This window comes from Pleurodeles waltl, chromosome 6 (assembly GCF_031143425.1).
Source record: "Pleurodeles waltl isolate 20211129_DDA chromosome 6, aPleWal1.hap1.20221129, whole genome shotgun sequence".
Classification (NCBI taxonomy): Eukaryota; Metazoa; Chordata; class Amphibia; order Caudata; family Salamandridae; genus Pleurodeles; species Pleurodeles waltl.
This window is the reverse complement of record NC_090445.1, coordinates 103,749,618-103,766,424: the sequence shown is the minus strand read 5'-3', so window position 1 is coordinate 103,766,424 and position 16,807 is coordinate 103,749,618. Positions and strand designations below refer to the sequence as shown.

The 16,807-nt window shown below is 48.1% G+C and overlaps 1 protein-coding gene across 2 annotated transcripts in view; it reads right to left on the bottom strand.

The window, feature by feature from the left end:
- The window catches only part of MED1 (mediator complex subunit 1), a 489,425-nt gene that overhangs the window by 451,307 nt on the left and 21,311 nt on the right, over positions 1-16,807 (bottom strand). For both annotated transcript variants that reach the window (XM_069237453.1, XM_069237452.1), the window contains exons 3-4: positions 15,966-16,129; positions 11,795-11,873 (exon numbers count right to left, since the gene is read on the bottom strand). In XM_069237453.1, coding sequence (XP_069093554.1) covers positions 11,795-11,873; positions 15,966-16,052 — 166 coding nt within the window. In that variant the 5' untranslated portion in view covers positions 16,053-16,129. The remainder of the gene's footprint in view (positions 1-11,794; positions 11,874-15,965; positions 16,130-16,807) is intronic.

Below are 16,807 nucleotides of genomic sequence, written 5' to 3'. Positions count from 1 at the left end.
CAGAGTGACAAAGGCACTCTCCCCATGGGGCCAGCAACATGTCTCGGTTTGTGGCAGGCTGCTAAAACTAGTCAGCCTACACAGATAGTCGGTTAAGTTTCAGGGGGCACCTCTAAGGTGCCCTCTGTGGTGTATTTTACAATAAAATGTACACTGGCATCAGTGTGCATTTATTGTGCTGAGAAGTTTGATACCAAACTTCCCAGTTTTCAGTGTAGCCATTATGGTGCTGTGGAGTTCGTGTTTGACAGACTCCCAGACCATATACTCTTATGGCTACCCTGCACTTACAATGCCTAAGGTTTTGTTTAGACACTGTAGGGGTACCATGCTCATGCACTGGTACCCTCACCTATGGTATAGTGCACCCTGCCTTAGGGCTGTAAGGCCTGCTAGAGGGGTGTCTTACCTATACTGCATAGGCAGTGAGAGGCTGGCATGGCACCCTGAGGGGAGTGCCATGTCGACTTACTCGTTTTGTCCTCACTAGCACACACAAGCTGGTAAGCAGTGTGTCTGTGCTGAGTGAGAGGTCTCCAGGGTGGCATAAGACATGCTGCAGCCCTTAGAGACCTTCCTTGGCATCAGGGCCCTTGGTACTAGAAGTACCAGTTACAAGGGACTTATCTGGATGCCAGGGTCTGCCAATTGTGGATACAAAAGTACAGGTTAGGGAAAGAACACTGGTGCTGGGGCCTGGTTAGCAGGCCTCAGCACACTTTCAATTGTAAACATAGCATCAGCAAAGGCAAAAAGTCAGGGGGCAACCATGCCAAGGAGGCATTTCCTTACATGCACCCATTGTATAGGTCTTTGAATTAGTGGCGCTCATGAATGCAGAAGAACTTACAGAAGTAGAACAGGAAATCGTACTCCTAGAAAATATTTAACTGAATTTTAGCACAAGCAAATATGCATGTGTAGATTTGCTCATGCGAAAATATATTAAGCATTTGCAAGTTCACTTTAACTCCAACCACTTTTTTCCTAACCCTGGAAGAACCTCTACTTCTGCCATTGTCAGGAGTAAACTTCCAATGTTTCTCATTATGGGACAAGATTAGAGAAGAGCTGGTGAATATCCTTAAAACATGCAAGTTAGTAGGTTTGCAGGCTCAAAGGCACTCCAGCCCTGGAACTTCTGCTGCTTCCTCTAGCCCCGGTATGTAGATTTGCAGAAAGGTGGAAAAATAAGGAAACTGCTATGGTACGGATTGAAACTGCAAGTATTCAAGCCCTACTATAGTAGTAGCCCTGGCATAATCAGAGAGGCTATTGTCAGAGTGCTTACATAATGGGATTGTTGCCATAATTTGTCGCCGCACTACATGGCACCAAAGGAACAAGTGGATTTTTTACAGGACAAGTAGATTTAAGAAGCAACCTGTCCCATGGACAAGTAGATATTTTATTAAATTCCACACCCCTGTGCAAGTATTTAACAGTTTTGTTCAAATGTGCTTTGCCGTGATAAAGTCCTAAATGTACTTTTACTGCATTGAAGTCCTTGCAGACAGTTCTCAGGGGTCCCCTGTGGAGTGTAGGGCGCTTGGCATTCAAGGTCACTAAAAACACCAGCAACACAGTTTTATCTTCCCTGAGGCATCCGGGTGCAGTGGTGCTGGTTGAGTTGGGTGCTAGCGGCAAAAGTCTATCAGCAGTCCACAGTTCTCGCTTCTTCGGCTCTACTTTGTCCTTCTTCTTGGGTCAGACAAATTTGTTTGTTTTGGTGTCAGGGGGCCACTTAAAAATTACATTTATGGGCTTTGATTGGACTGTAGAATAGTAGCCAATGGGCTACTTACCCGTGGGGTGACTCCACCCCCAATATGACCACTTCCTGTGGGAAGTGGGCACAACCCAGACACAGAATTACTAGTTCCACCAAAAACAAGATGGTGGAACCCTTCTTTTGTGGAGCACATCATGCTGTCCACCTCAGAGGTGTGACTAGCCTGGTAGTGCACTACACCTACCTGCATAGCTAATTTCTCACCTGTCCTGGTGCCAAATGGGCCTCAGGGAAGTAGAAGAAAACTCCCGGGCCTGGGGAAAGCCTGGGTTGCATACCAAAGGTGGCAGGGTCTTTAAAGACCATGGCTTTGGAATGCAGATTCACTAGCCATCCTGCTGGAGGAGTTGATAACACCTTCCTCCGGAGGAGGTATTGTTTCTGGCCTCAGAGAGAACGGGCACTCACCTCCGATGGTCAGAAATATGTCTGCGGTGGCAGGCTGGTTGAGACCAGTCAGCCGGCACACTAAGGGTCTGGGAGGTTACAGGGGGCATGTAAGGAAATGCCTCCTTGGCATGGTTACCCCCTGACTTTTTGCCTTTGCTGATGCTATGTTTTGATTTGAAAGTGTGCTGAGGCCTGCTAACCAGGCCCCAGCACCAGTGTTCTTTCCCTAACCTGTACCTTTGTTTACACAATTGGCACACCCTGGCATCCAGGTAAGTCCCTTGTAACTGGTACCCCTGGTACAGGGGCCCTGATGCCAGGAAAGGTCTCTAAGGGCTGCAGCATGTCTTATGCCACCCTGGAGACCCCTCACTCAGCACAGACACACTGCTTGCCAGCTTGTGTGTGCTGGTGAGGACAAAACAAGTAAGTCGACATGGCACTCCCCTCAGGGTGCCATGCCAACCTCACACTGCCTATGCAGTATAGATAAGTCACGCCTCTAGCAGGCCTTACAGCCCTAAGGCAGGGTGCACTATACCATAGGTGAGGGCATCAGTGCATGACCACTGTGCCCCTACAGTGTCTAAGCAAAACCTTAGACATTGTAAGTGCAGGGTAGCCATAAGAGTATATGGTCTGGGAGTCTGTCAAACACGAACTCCACAGGACCATAATGGCTACACTGAAAACTGGGAAGTTTGGTATCAAACTTCTCAGCACAATAAATGCACACTGATGCCAGTGTACATTTTATTGTAAAATACACCCCAGAGGGCACCTTAGAGGTGCCCCCTGAAACCTTAACCAACTACCCGTGTAGGCTGACTGTTTTTAGCAGCCTGCCACACTCGAGACATGTTGCTGGCCACATGGGGAGAGTGCCTTTGTCACTCTGTGGCTAGTAACAAAGCCTGCACTGGGTGGAGATGCTATCACCACCCCTCAAAGGCTCACCCCCTTTGTTCCAGCACCACAGGGCACTCCAGCTAGTGGAGTTGCCCGCCCCCTCCGGCCACGGCCCCCACTTTTGGCGGCAAGGCTGGAGGGAACAAAGAAAGCAACAAGGAGGAGTCACTGGCCAGTCAGGACAGCCCCTAAGGTGTCCTGAGCTGAGGTGACTAACTTTTAGAAATCCTCCATCTTGCAGATGGAGGATTCTTCCAATAGGGATAGGAATGTGACCCCCCTCCCCTTGGGAGGAGGCACAAAGAGGGTGTACCCACCCTCAGGGCTAGTAGCCATTGGCTACTAACCCCCCAGACCTAAACACGCTCTTAAAGAACGAGTTACTTACCTTCGGTAACGACTTTTCTGGTGGATACATTAGCTACCTGTGGATTCCTCACCTCATGAATACTCCCATGGCGCCAGCATTCGACGGAAATCTTCTTACTAGTCTCTGCACGTCGACGTCACTGTCTCGCACGCGACGCCGTCTGACGTCATACAGGCAATAAGAGGTCCTCGACGACGTGCAGACGTCAGTACCAATCATTTTTTACGTGCATGAGAACAACCAGGCAATGCAATGAAAGAGCAAGGCAACATCCATTATATTGTAAAATACACCACATTGTATGAATAACTGTAAATCTTTTTATGTACATATAAATATATATATAAAACTCTCTCTTTTAAAATATATACACACACCAAGTATATACATAAAGATATATACACATATATATATACAAATATATTATATATATACATCTATTGCACCCTCAAGGACCAAGAGGAGCGCACTCAAGGATTACTTGGCAAGACCATAAAGGCAACGGGGAGGCGGGTGGGACCGTGAGGAATCCACAGGTAGCTAATGTATCCACCAGAAAAGTCGTTACCGAAGGTAAGTAACTCGTTCTTCTGATGGATACAACTACCTGTGGATTCCTCACCTCATGAATAGAGTCCCAAAGCAGTACCACGCCCGGCGGTGGGTGCCTAAATGGTCAAACCAAGAAATCCTGCAGCACTGACCGTGCAAAATGGCCGTCCCTTCTAACCTCAGAATCTAAACAGTAATGTTTTGCAAAAGTGTGAAGGGACGACCAAGTTGCGGCCTTGCAGATGTCGACCACAGGAACACCTCTGGCTAAGGCCGAAGTGGCCGACTTAGCTCTGGTGGAATGAGCTCTAATGCCCTCAGGAGGATCCTTCTTTGCCAAAGAGTAACATATTTTAATGCAAAGAACAACCCACCTGGATAGTGTTCTCTTGTGGACTGCCTTTCCTCTCCTCTTGCCCACGTATCCAATAAACAGCTGATCCTCCAGCCTGAAATCCCTTGTTCTATCGATAAAGAAGCTCAACGCTCTCTTTGGGTCCAGACGGTGCAGTCTTTCTTCCTCTTTGGAAGGATGAGGCGGAGGATAGAACGTGGACAAAGTAATTGCCTGGGCCAAATGGAAGGGTGAAACAACCTTCGGGAGGAAAGCAGCCTTGGTCCTCAACACCACCTTATCCCCATAAAAAGTTGTATAAGGGGGTTTTACTGATAAGGCCTGCAACTCACTCACTCTCCTTGCTGATGTTATAGCTATCAGGAAGACTGTTTTTAAAACCAAATACCTCAAGGGGCAAGAATGCATAGGTTCAAAAGGGGACCCCATAAGGAAAGTCAGGACTAAGGACAAATCCCATTGCGGCATAACGAATGGCTTTGGAGGATATTGATTTAGAAGACCTTTCAAGAATCTGATAACAATAGGGGATTTAAATAAAGATGGTTGGTCTGGAAGACATATGAAGGCTGACAAGGCCGATAAATAACCTTTAATGGTAGCCACTGCACAACCTTTTTGCGCCAGAGATAGAGCAAAAGACAAAATGTCCGATAGATGAGCATGTAAGGGATCAATCTGCCTCTCTCCACACCACGCAACAAATTTAGACCACCTATTAGCGTAGATAGATTTAGTGGAGTGTCGCCTGGCCGCTAATATAACATCCACTACCTCAGGCGGGAGAGAGAAGGAACTCAGGTTGCCCCGTTCAATCTCCAGGCATGTAGGTGCAGACTCTGGAGGTTGGGGTGTAGAACCTGCCCCTGCGACTGCGAGAGGAGGTCTGCCCTGAAAGGGAGACGGAGCGGCGGGCACGTTGAGAGTTGGAGAAGATCGGAGTACCACACCCTCCTTGGCCAATCCGGAGCTATTAAGATTACTAGAGCCCGGTCTTGGCGAATCTTCCTCAATACTCGAGGAATCAAGGGTATGGGAGGAAACGCGTAAAACAACTGGCCGCACCAGGTCATTTGAAACGCGTCCCCCAACGCTTCCTGCATCAGATACTGAAGGCTGCAGAACAACGGACAATGCGCGTTCTCTCGAGTGGCGAACAGATCTACCCGAGGAAACCCCCACTTCTGGAAGATTAAACGGACTTGATCTGGATGGAGACGCCACTCGTGGTCTGCCGAGAAGTGGCGACTGAGACTGTCCGCACGCACGTTCAAAACTCCGGCCAGATGGTTTGCTATCAAGCAAATCCGATGGTCCTTTGCCCAGGACCATAGTCGAAGAGCTTCTCTGCAGAGAAGGTACGACCCCACTCCTCCCTGCTTGTTTATGTACCACATCGTGGTAGTATTGTCCGTTAGGACCTGTACCGACTGACCACGAAGGGAAGGGAGGAAGGCCTTGAGAGCCAGACGTACAGCCCGTAACTCTAACAGATTGATGTGAAAAATCTGTTCCTCTGGAGACCAAAGACCTTTGATCTCCAGATCCCCCAGATGAGCTCCCCACCCTAGAGTGGAAGCATCCGTTATGACTGTTGTCACTGGTGGCGACTGCTGGAACGGCTTTCCTTGTGAAAGATTGTTGCTTGCAATCCACCACTTCAAATCCACAGCAGCATCTCTGGAGATCTTGACAGTACCCTCTAGATCCCCTCTGTGTTGAGACCACTGCCTTCGGAGGCACCACTGAAGAGCCCTCATGTGCCAGCGAGCATGCGTGACCAACAGAATGCAGGAGGCAAAAAGACCGAGCAGACGAAGGACCTTGAGGACTGGAACTACCGCTCCATTTCGAAACATTGGAACCAAATCCTGAATATCTTGAATCCGCTGAGGCGGAGGAAAGGCCCGACCCAATGTTGTATCCAGTACTGCCCCTATGAACAGGAGGCGCTGAGAGGGCTCTAGGTGAGATTTGGGCTCGTTCACCGAAAAGCCCAGGTCGAACAACAACTGGGTTGTTGACTGCAGATGACGCAACACAAGCTCCGGGGACTTGGCTTTGATTAACCAATCGTCCAAGTAAGGGAATACTGCTATCCCCTTCCTTCTGAGCTCTGCCGCAACCACCGACATCACCTTCGTGAAGACTCGAGGTGCTGAAGTAAGACCAAACGGAAGGACCGCAAACTGGTAGTGTTGCGATCCCACCACAAACCGGAGATACTTCCTGTGTGACTTGAGTATCGGGATATGAAAGTAAGCATCCTGCAAGTCGACAGACACCATCCAGTCTTCCATGTTCAACGCCAAAAGCACCTGTGCTAGGGTCAGCATCTTGAACTTTTCCTGCTTGAGGAACCAATTCAAGATCCTCAGGTCCAGAATTGGTCTCAAACGACCATCCTTCTTGGGAATCAGGAAATACCTTGAGTAAACTCCTTGACCCCTTTCCTGCTCCGGGACCAACTCCACCGCACCCTTTAAAAGGAGGACTTCTACCTCCTGTTCTAGCAACAGGAGGTGTTCTTGTGAACAATACGAAGGGCGGGGCGGGATGAGGGGCGGAAACTCCCGAAAGGGAAGGGTGTAGCCTTTTCCCACAACACTGAGAACCCAAGTGTCCGACGTAACAGTCTCCCATTTGGTGAGAAAATGCTGTAATCTTCCCCCTACAGGAGAGGAGTGAGTGGGAAATGGTGGAAGCCTAAGGCTGCTTCCCCTGCTGCACCCCGCCAGAGGATGAGGAAGAGGCAGAGTGCTGCTGAGAAGCTCCCCTGGTGCGGACCCTACCCCTCCCCCTAAAAGATCTATAGGGATGGGAAGAGGCAGGTTGCTGATATCTTCCCCGAAAGGAAGAGGAGGAAGAGCCACGCCCAAATCCACGAAACCTCCTGAAGAATCTGGAAGAGGCCGTGGAAGAAGGAGCTTGGAGTCCCAGCGACTTAGCCGTGGCCCTGCTCTCCTTAAACCGTTCCAAGGCCGAATCAGCCTTAGCCCCAAACAGTTTGTCCCCATCAAACGGGAGATCCAACAATGTGGACTGTACATCTGTCGAAAAGCCCGAGTTACGGAGCCAGGCCTGTCTCCTTTCCACCACAGTTGTGCCCATTGCTCTGGCTACCGAGTCGGTGGTATCCAGTCCCGTCTGGATAATTTGGGTCGCAGCAGCCTGGGCATCAGAGACAAGATCCAAAAGACCCTGGGGAAGCTCTGTAAACGAAGAGGAGATGTCATCCATCAGAGCATGAATATACCTCCCCAGGATACAGGTTGCATTGGTGGCTTTTAATGCCAGACTGCAGGACGAAAAAATCTTCTTCGACTGCGCCTCCAGCTTTTTTGAGTCTCTGTCCCCAGGCACCGTCGGAAAAGAACCAGGCGCTGACTTGGACGAATAGGAGGCCTGCACAACCAAGCTCTCCGGCGTAGGGTGCCTAGATAGGAAACCAGGATCAGTTGGAGCCGTCCGATACCTCCTGGCCACGGCTCTGTGAACTGCTGGGGAAGATGCCGGCTTCTTCCACACCTCTAAAACCGGATCCAGCAGAGCGTCATTAAAAGGTAATAGAGGCTCCGCCGCGGCTGAGGCCGGATGCAACACCTCTGTCAAAAGGTTTTGTTTCGCCTCCACCACCGGCAAAGGCAGGTCCAAAAAACTAGCTGCCTTCCGTACCACTGTATGAAAGGAAGCAGCTTCCTCGGTATATTCCCCCGGGGACGAAAGGTCCCACTCAGGGGAAGTGTCCAGCCCACTGGCCGACTCCAGTCCACGCAGCCCATCACCCGAGTCCTCTAGCTCTCCTTCCTCTAGAGCTCGTTGGTACTCCTGCTCCTCTAGTACCCGGAGAGCACGCCTCCTTGAATGCAGTCGTTGCTCAATCCGCGGAGTCGACAATACCTCCGCCGAAGTCGGAGATCGGCGCCGATCTTCCGAAGCCACCGACGCCGCATCCGGCGCCACAGGTAACTTCGGCGCCGACTGAAGAGCAGATGAAACGGATGGACCCACCGGAGTCACAGGCCGAAATCTCGACGTCGACGGGATGGGAATCCCTGGGGCCAATCCCTCCGAAGCCATCGGAGCGGCCACCGGCGCCGACACTGGCGCCGAACCCACGTTCCCAAACGGGAGAAAGGGCATAAAGGGTGCCGGCCGAAGAGGCGCAGGATCACCCAAAGAAAAGGCCAAAGGCCCAGCCGGAGCACCCCCTGGAGCCATCTGCTGGAAGATGGCATACATCGCATTCAAGAATGCGGAACTATCGGCTCCAGGGGTGGGAAAAGCCGGATACTGGGGTGCCTGACTCGGAGGCGACCCCGACGCCGGCCTCGGCGTCTGCGCCGGAGAAAACACTTGAGGCTCCAATACCTCAATCACCGACGCCTGTCCAGGCGAAGTTGGAGACGCCGGAGAGAGCAACGGCGTCGAAGGATGCGGCGTCACCGTGGGGCTGATCTCCCATGTCCTCCGGCGCCGATCCGGAGACCTGGAACGAGCCTCCCTTGAATGACGCCGAGATTCTCTACGGCGCCGGGAGTCTCGATGACGCCGATGTTTTGGAGAAGACTTTTTCTTATGATGCTTCTCCTTTGACTTGGCCATAAACAGCTTCGCCTCGCGTTCTTTAAGGGCCTTCGGATTCATGTGCTGACACGAATCACAAGTCGAGACGTCGTGGTCGGAGCTCAAACACCAAAGGCAATCGGAATGAGGATCCGTCACCGACATCTTGCCTCCACACTCACGACAAGGCTTAAATCCAGACTTTCTCTGCGACATTATTTCCACAGAGAAAGAGTACGCAGCAAGATATACACTGTAACCGCAAGAGTAACAGTTGCTCCCTCGAAGATAACCGTTTCGAATGCACGGAAAAAAGGGAACTGACGTCTGCACGTCGTCGAGGACCTCTTATTGCCTGTATGACGTCAGACGGCGTCGCGTGCGAGACAGTGACGTCCTCGTCGACGTGCAGAGACTAGTAAGAAGATTTCCGTCGAATGCTGGCGCCATGGGAGTATTCATGAGGTGAGGAATCCACAGGTAGTTGTATCCATCAGAATTTAGTATTTAAGGGCTCCCCTGAACCTAGGAACTCAGATTCCTGCAACCTAAGAAGAAGAGGACTGCTGAGCTGAAAAACCCTGCAGAGAAGACGGAGACACCAACTGCTTTGGCCCCAGCTCTACTGGCCTGTCTCCCCCCTTCGGAAGAAAACTGCTCCAGCGACGCTTTCCCCAGGACCAGTGACCTCTGGATCCAAGACTGCAACTTTGTTTCCAAAGGAGCAACTTAAAGGCAACAGCGTTTCCCGCCAGAAGCGTGAGACTTGCAACCCTGCACCCGGCGACCCCGACTCCACTGGTGGAGAAACAACACTTCAGGGAGAACCCTCCGGCGACTCCGAGACTGTGAGTAACCAAAGTTGTCCCCCCTGAGCCCCCACAGCGACGCCTGCAGAGGGAATCCCGAGGCTCCCCCTGACCGCGACTGCCTGACTCTCAGATCCCGACGCCTGGAAAAGACCCTGCACCCGCAGCCCCCAGGACCTGAAGGATCGGAACTCCAGTGCAGGAGTGACCCCCAGGAGGCCCTCTCCCTTGCCCAGGTGGTGGCTACCCCGAGGATCCCCCCCCCCCCTTGCCTGCATCGCTGAAGAGACCCCTTGGTCTCCCATAGAAATCTATTACAAACCTGACGCGTGTTTGCACACTGCATCTGGCCGCCCCCGTGCTGCTGAGGGCGTACTTTCTGTGCTAACTTGTGTCCCCCCCGGTGCCCTACAAAACCCCCCTGGTCTGCCCTCCGAAGACGCGGGTACCGGGGCACCCCTTCTCCATTGAAGCCTATGTGTTTTGGGCACCACTTTGAACTCTGCACCTGACCGGCCCTGAGCTGCTGGTGTGGTAACTTTGGGGTTGCTCTGAACCCCCAACGGTGGGCTACCTTGGACCCAAACTTGAACCCCGTAGGTGGTTTACTTACCTACAAAAACTAACAAATACTTACCTCCCCCAGGAACTGTTGAAAATTGCACTAAGTGTCTAGTTTTAAAATAGCTATATGTGTTTTATTTGAAAAGTATATATGCTATTGTGATTATTCAAAGTTCCTAAAGTACTTACCTGCAATACCTTTCATGCAAAGTATTACATGTAGAATTTGAACCTGTGGTTCTTAAAATAAACTAAGAAAATATATTTTTCTATACAAAAACCTATTGGCCTGGAATTGTCTCTGAGTGTGTGTTCCTCATTTATTGCCTGTGTGTATGTACAACAAATGCTTAACACTACTCCTTTGATAAGCCTACTGCTCGACCACACTACCACAAAATAGAGCATTAGTATTATCTCTTTTTGCCACTATCTTACCTCTAAGGGGAACCCTTGGACTCTGTGCATACTATTTCTTATTTTGAAATAGTGCATACAGAGCCAACTTTCTACAGGGCACATCTAAGGTGCCCTCTGGGTGCATGTCATAATAAACCCCAGTCTGTCATTAGTCTGGCGGTATTAAGAGGAGGTGTTTGATAACAAACACCACAGGTTTAAGGGAAGCCAGTATGTAGCTGGGCAACTCGTAATGATGAATGTCCAGTACATACCTTAAGATGTCTTCCCTGTTCACTTGTAATATCCAGTAATCAAACTAGACATTACAGGGGAATATCTGCTCATGCAGATATGCCCTCACATCAGGTATAATGGACCCTGCCTTAGGGCGGTTCTTAAGCCTGTTGTTGGAGTGACTTAGATATACTTAGATGCAATTGGGGGGGGGGGGGGGGCGCACCGCACTCAATGAGTGTGCCATGTCGTGTGGTCTCCCATGGCTTCCACCATGACATGCAGCCTGAAATGGCAGAATGTGTGCTGTTTTTAGGGAGGTCCCTTAAGGTGGGACAATGCATGCTGCAGCCCTTAGGCACCCTTTCTAGTAACAAGTTCCTAGGTACCAGGGGTACAATTTACTAGAGACTTACAGAGGTATTAGAATGTGTGCCAATTGTACACAATCTACCTTGTTTTAGGAAAAGAGCACTGGCATGGGGAACTTGTTTAGCAAGAACCCAGTGTACCTCGAAAAACCTCACTACCTGCAAGTAAAAGGCGGGGTAACCATGCCCAAAAGGGGCACTTTCCTACACTCACATTTTAGTATATAAAATGCTCTACAATGGAATCAAGGATCTTAATGGTACAGACCGTACACAAGTAAGCATAAACTGTTGGAAGTGTAAATAATGAGTGCTCATCAATCCATCTTGCTCAGAGATGAACTAGAACTAAAGCAAGCCAAAAACGTAAATGTTTGAAAATCGCTGCTACTTAAAATTCAATGGACCTATGGAAAAGCACAGCAGAAGTGAGCACTCTCTTCATGCTGGTATCACTCAAAAATAGGCAGTCACACCTACCTTTCAGGGCCTTCTGGAGGGTCTCCAAGCAGCTGACCAAATGTGGGTGCCCACCAGGGCCAAGGACACCCCTCTTGTCCTGTGTCAGATGAAATAAACATGTCACTGGGTCAGTGTCTGATCGTTCCATTATCAACAAAGGCAAAATTCAAGGGCAGCACACAATAAGGTTGAACACAACCAAGAAATGACTCAACAAGAAATGTGAATCCCTTGGCTTCCGAAAACAAACCCGGCTTTCTTTGCTGAAACCATAAAAAGCCCATCAATGCATCACAGTCAGGTCTTTCTTTTTGTCACCTTCCACACATATGACAAGAATTCAGGCATGCAAAGCAAAAAATTAAAGATGAAATGCTTGAAATAATCTCAGCTATGAAAGCTTCATAGTTCCAATAACTATGCACTGAGATGGAGACAGGACCGAGGTACACTCATGTGAAGCATTCCATCGGCAGACCCCAGAAAACAACTACCGAACAATTTCCCTGTTCCCATTCCCAGCCAAAGAACTAGAAAAAGCCACCGGCCAGCAACTCTCCTCGCATCTGGAATGGAACTACTCAAATCCTCCCAATCTGTATTCCGCAGCAATGACAACACCAAGAGCCCACATTGCTGCTACTGACGACATCGGAGCCCTACTTGACCAAGGAGAAACTGCGGCTCTGATCCTTCTAGACCTCTCTGCAGCCTTCAATACGGTCTCCAACCACACTTATCACAAGGCTGAACAACATATGAATCCAAGGAACATCTTTCAGATGGACCACCTCTTTCCTCACCAGAAGAACACAATAAGTCCCCCTTTAACATCCGAACCCAAGGAAATCATCTATGGAGTATCCCTTCAGTCCCACCCTCTTAACACTTATATGACACTTCTGGCCAGCATTGCCAAAAATCACAGAGACAATAACATATCCTATGTGACAACACACAACTCATCCGCTCACTTTCAGAAGACACCAACACCATCAAGAGGGACTTCGACAACTGCGTAACAGATGTGGCTAGCTGGATGAAGGATTACTGCCTAAAGCTCAACACGGACAAGACAAAGGTACTGATCTTTGGAAAGAAAATCCCTCCATGAGATGCATCCTGGTGGCCCTCAAAACTCAGATCGACTCCTGCCCCCACTGACCGCGCTAGGAACCTAGGCATCATTCTGGACAACAAACTAACCATGATGATTCAAATCAACTCCATCTCCTCCTGCTGCTTCTTCAACTTCTGCATGCCTCCTAAGATATTCAAATGGCTATCCCAAAGCTCAAAGGCACCATCACCCAGGCCCTCATCTCCAAACAAGTGGTATATGGCATTGCCCTCTATGCAGGGATCGAAGCTAACATCCTCAGATGACCACAGACCATACAGATTGCTGCAGCCACACTTGTCCTAATCTCCCTAGATGAAGCCACATCACCCACTTACTTAGGGAACTCCACTGGCTACCTGTGCAGAAAAGATGACAGTTTATGCTCCTAACTCACGCATACAAGGCTCTACACAACTGTGGACCCACCTACTTCAACCACCGTTTCAACTTCCATCAGTCCACCAGACATCTCCGCTCTGCTTCCCTTTAACCCTCACCCCCACAGTAGCAGATGTGGAGGTCGCTCCTTCTCCTACCTAGCAGCTAAGATATGAAACAAGCTACCTTTTCATCTTCAGATCGCCCCATCTCTCCCAGAGTTCCGAAAGTCCCTGAAGACCTGGCTATTCCAGTAATCTACTGGACCCTGCCAGCATCTGGATACCCTCACAGGTGACAAGAAGCTCTGTACAAATATACAGATATGTTGCTCACATTACATAGTACTAACTACAAGTATTAAGGCATTGTATTAAAAGTATTATATAGACACTTTATGTCGATCTTGGAAGGCTAGCAATAGACCGTGCTTATTTGTTGGTGTTCAGCAGTGTGTCATAAGTAGAGAGTTTGTTCAGTGTTTAGTTTAGAATTGCTGTTTGCTGAAGGCCATGTTCAAGCTAATTTTATCTGAGTAGGTCTAACATGGATGTTGGTGTGGTGCAGAGGGGAAGTGCGGTCGACTTAAGGGCACTTTGAAAATTATGTGGTTTTGGCTTGCTGTGCACATAAAGGTATTTTGGTATCTTCCTCATGTGTCCTGTTTGAGAAAGGGCAATGTTAAGCATCATTCCAAAATGCCAGTTTAATGAGCGTAGTTGGTTGGCTGTGGTGAGTGCTCTAGGGCACGGTGATACCCAGATTATATAGCAAATTTAGGATGTGTGGTCTGTTGGATGTTAGTTTGTGGAGAATCATGGTAGAAGTGGTGTTGTTAACACAGTGAAAACCAAACAAATGGCAGTATTTTCAATTGGAAGTTTGAATGCTTGTTGCCCGCTGTGCTGTGGCCATAACTACTGTCTGATGGGAGGCCTTCAGGTTTCTCATATGCTTAAAGGAACCAAGGCAGTTGCCCTTCTGCTAGGTTGATGCTGAGTGTTGTGTATTTGAACACAAGCTGCCTAATCCTAAAAGGCCATATGCTCTAGATAGTAAAACAATCTTTTAAGGCAGGGATACAGTCAAATGATCTATATTTCACAAGATGAATAAAATAAAAACTGGAGCAGCAGTCAGAGTTAATGATATGAGAAGTATACAGTAATAGTGATTGCAGTTGTACATTTACAACATGGAAAAACAATAGTCCCTTTCATATGCCACAGACCTCAGTGGGTTCTTGTTTACATCAAGTGCCATCCTCTTGCCCCCTCCAATTTCATTGTTAGAGGGAATGAGATATCGAGGCAGGAGAAGCAAAACTGTCACATAATCATGATACAGCTATGTCCAGAGCCTCATTTTTTAGTCTTAGCCCAGCACCGTACGCCTGCAGACAGGGACTTATAATAAAATCAGCATTACATGATCCCTCTAAAAAGAAACACAAGCGACCCATATACATTTTGGCTTTGCATATCCTCATCAGTGAGGTGTAGTTCAACCATCTAGTTATGCTGTGAGGAAAAGTGACAAGGGTGACAACGGTCTGGCTGCACCAGACCCGTTTACGACAACTTACCACCATAATATGGCCAAAACAAGGTTGGGTTGCTTGTGTTCCCATTCAGAGGGAGGGGAGATGTTGTAATTCCTCTTAGAATGTCACTTTTGTGACATGGCCAAAACTAAACTGAGTATTTTCAGCACTTCGTGCAGTGGCAAAGAGTGAAAGATAACAGGAGATAGGAAAGCTACCTAGAATAATAAACACATGTTCTTATTAATTCAACAATTCCTCATACCCCATCTCCTCAAACTCCAGAACGGCCAGATTTTGTCCTGATACCACAGGATATAGAAATAAAACAGGGCAGGTCAAACATTAAAAATACATATGTAGGAAGAGGTGCTCTCTGCTGATGAAGGGCTTAAACCAGAAACATGTGTCTAAACATAACAGCACTACCTGCACCAACTTTGGTGAACAACTACAGCAACTTTAAAGTAGGCATACTGCATTTACCAGGATGCAATGAGGTGAACTGTGCTGGGATGACAGGCAGCGTGCTCCCTCCCCCATTGTGTTTAAAAGGCTCCCTTGAGCCAATGAGCTGACAAGCCCACCTGGGATGCACGTATGAGTGTGGCAGCATTTCAGCAACCCCGTGTCTAAAGATAACCACACTACCTGCACCAAGTAAGCCTACTGCATTTACCAAGATGCAATGGGGTAAACTGTGCTGGGATAACAGGCAGTGTGCTCACTCCCCCTTGTGTGGAAAGGGGAGTGCCAGAGGCTTTCAGCAAACAGAGTGGGCATGTGAAGGGGGTTCCAGCATAAACTCGATGTTAAAGAAGGAAGCATGTTAAGTGACTGCGGAAAAAGTCAGATGTGATCGGAACAGTCATGAAAGACTAAGAGAAGGATAATTAGAGCTTCTTCAAGATACACAACACACTTGTCATATGAACTGTATGAACTGTTGTACAACTAGTTTCTATGAAGAAATGTCTGCTACAGTAGAACACAACTGTGTCTCACTGTAGGGTTTAGCAGCAAACATATGTAACTCACAGAGGGCTGATTTACTCTTTGTCAACAAAACAATAAATTTAACTTTGATGACAAAGTAGCAGCCTTCCATGCTCAGACACCATCAGGGTGTCACTAACGACTCTCACCATAACTTGTCGGACAAGCTTCATAGTTTCCATCCATGGCCTGTTTTGGTTAAACTTAGCATGCAATTTTTCCAAGAGGGAACTCATCTTCTCAGCTTTTTACTTCCACTCAGCAAACAGAGCAAGTGCGGTCAAGCAGGAGGTCCTTCACTTCTTGGACACATCTGGAAGTGTGGTAAAAAATATATAAAAAGACTCAAAATCAAAGCAAACATGGGAAGAGATGAATAACGGTATAAGATCCAATATTATTAACTACCATGTTTAACAGAAGAATTATGTTGCACAGCCATAAAAACATTTTGTATAACCTTTGTATTTAGCACACTGTTACACAGTTTAAAAAATAAATATTAAGACATATATGTTACAGTAAATAAGCAGAACTTCCTAGCAGTTGAATCACACCATTAGATGTGGGTGAGACATGGAATCAAGCTCAAGTCCCTTAAACATAGTATGCTTTTGCTGTATACAAGTTTACACTTCAAAGGTGTAATTAACATTTGTGATTCAGCAAACAGGCAATTTCACCACACTTTTCAAAATTGGCAAGCTTTAAAGAACTATAAAAACCTATAGGGCGCTCATACAATGATCAATAAACTGCTGACACCCGCATGCCACCAATCAACAATTCCATAAAGCCACCCCCTTTATGAGAATTGAATTACAAGTGGAAAATAATTCACAATAGAACCACGAGAGGACAGGCTGGTGCTCTGGGGAAGGTAGTCACTTTTACTGACTACGGAATTCTTATAGCCTTGCTTGCATGCATATTTCTCCTACCGACTTACATTTTACAGTGGGTAGAAAAGCAGAAAGACTACTAGAAAGCA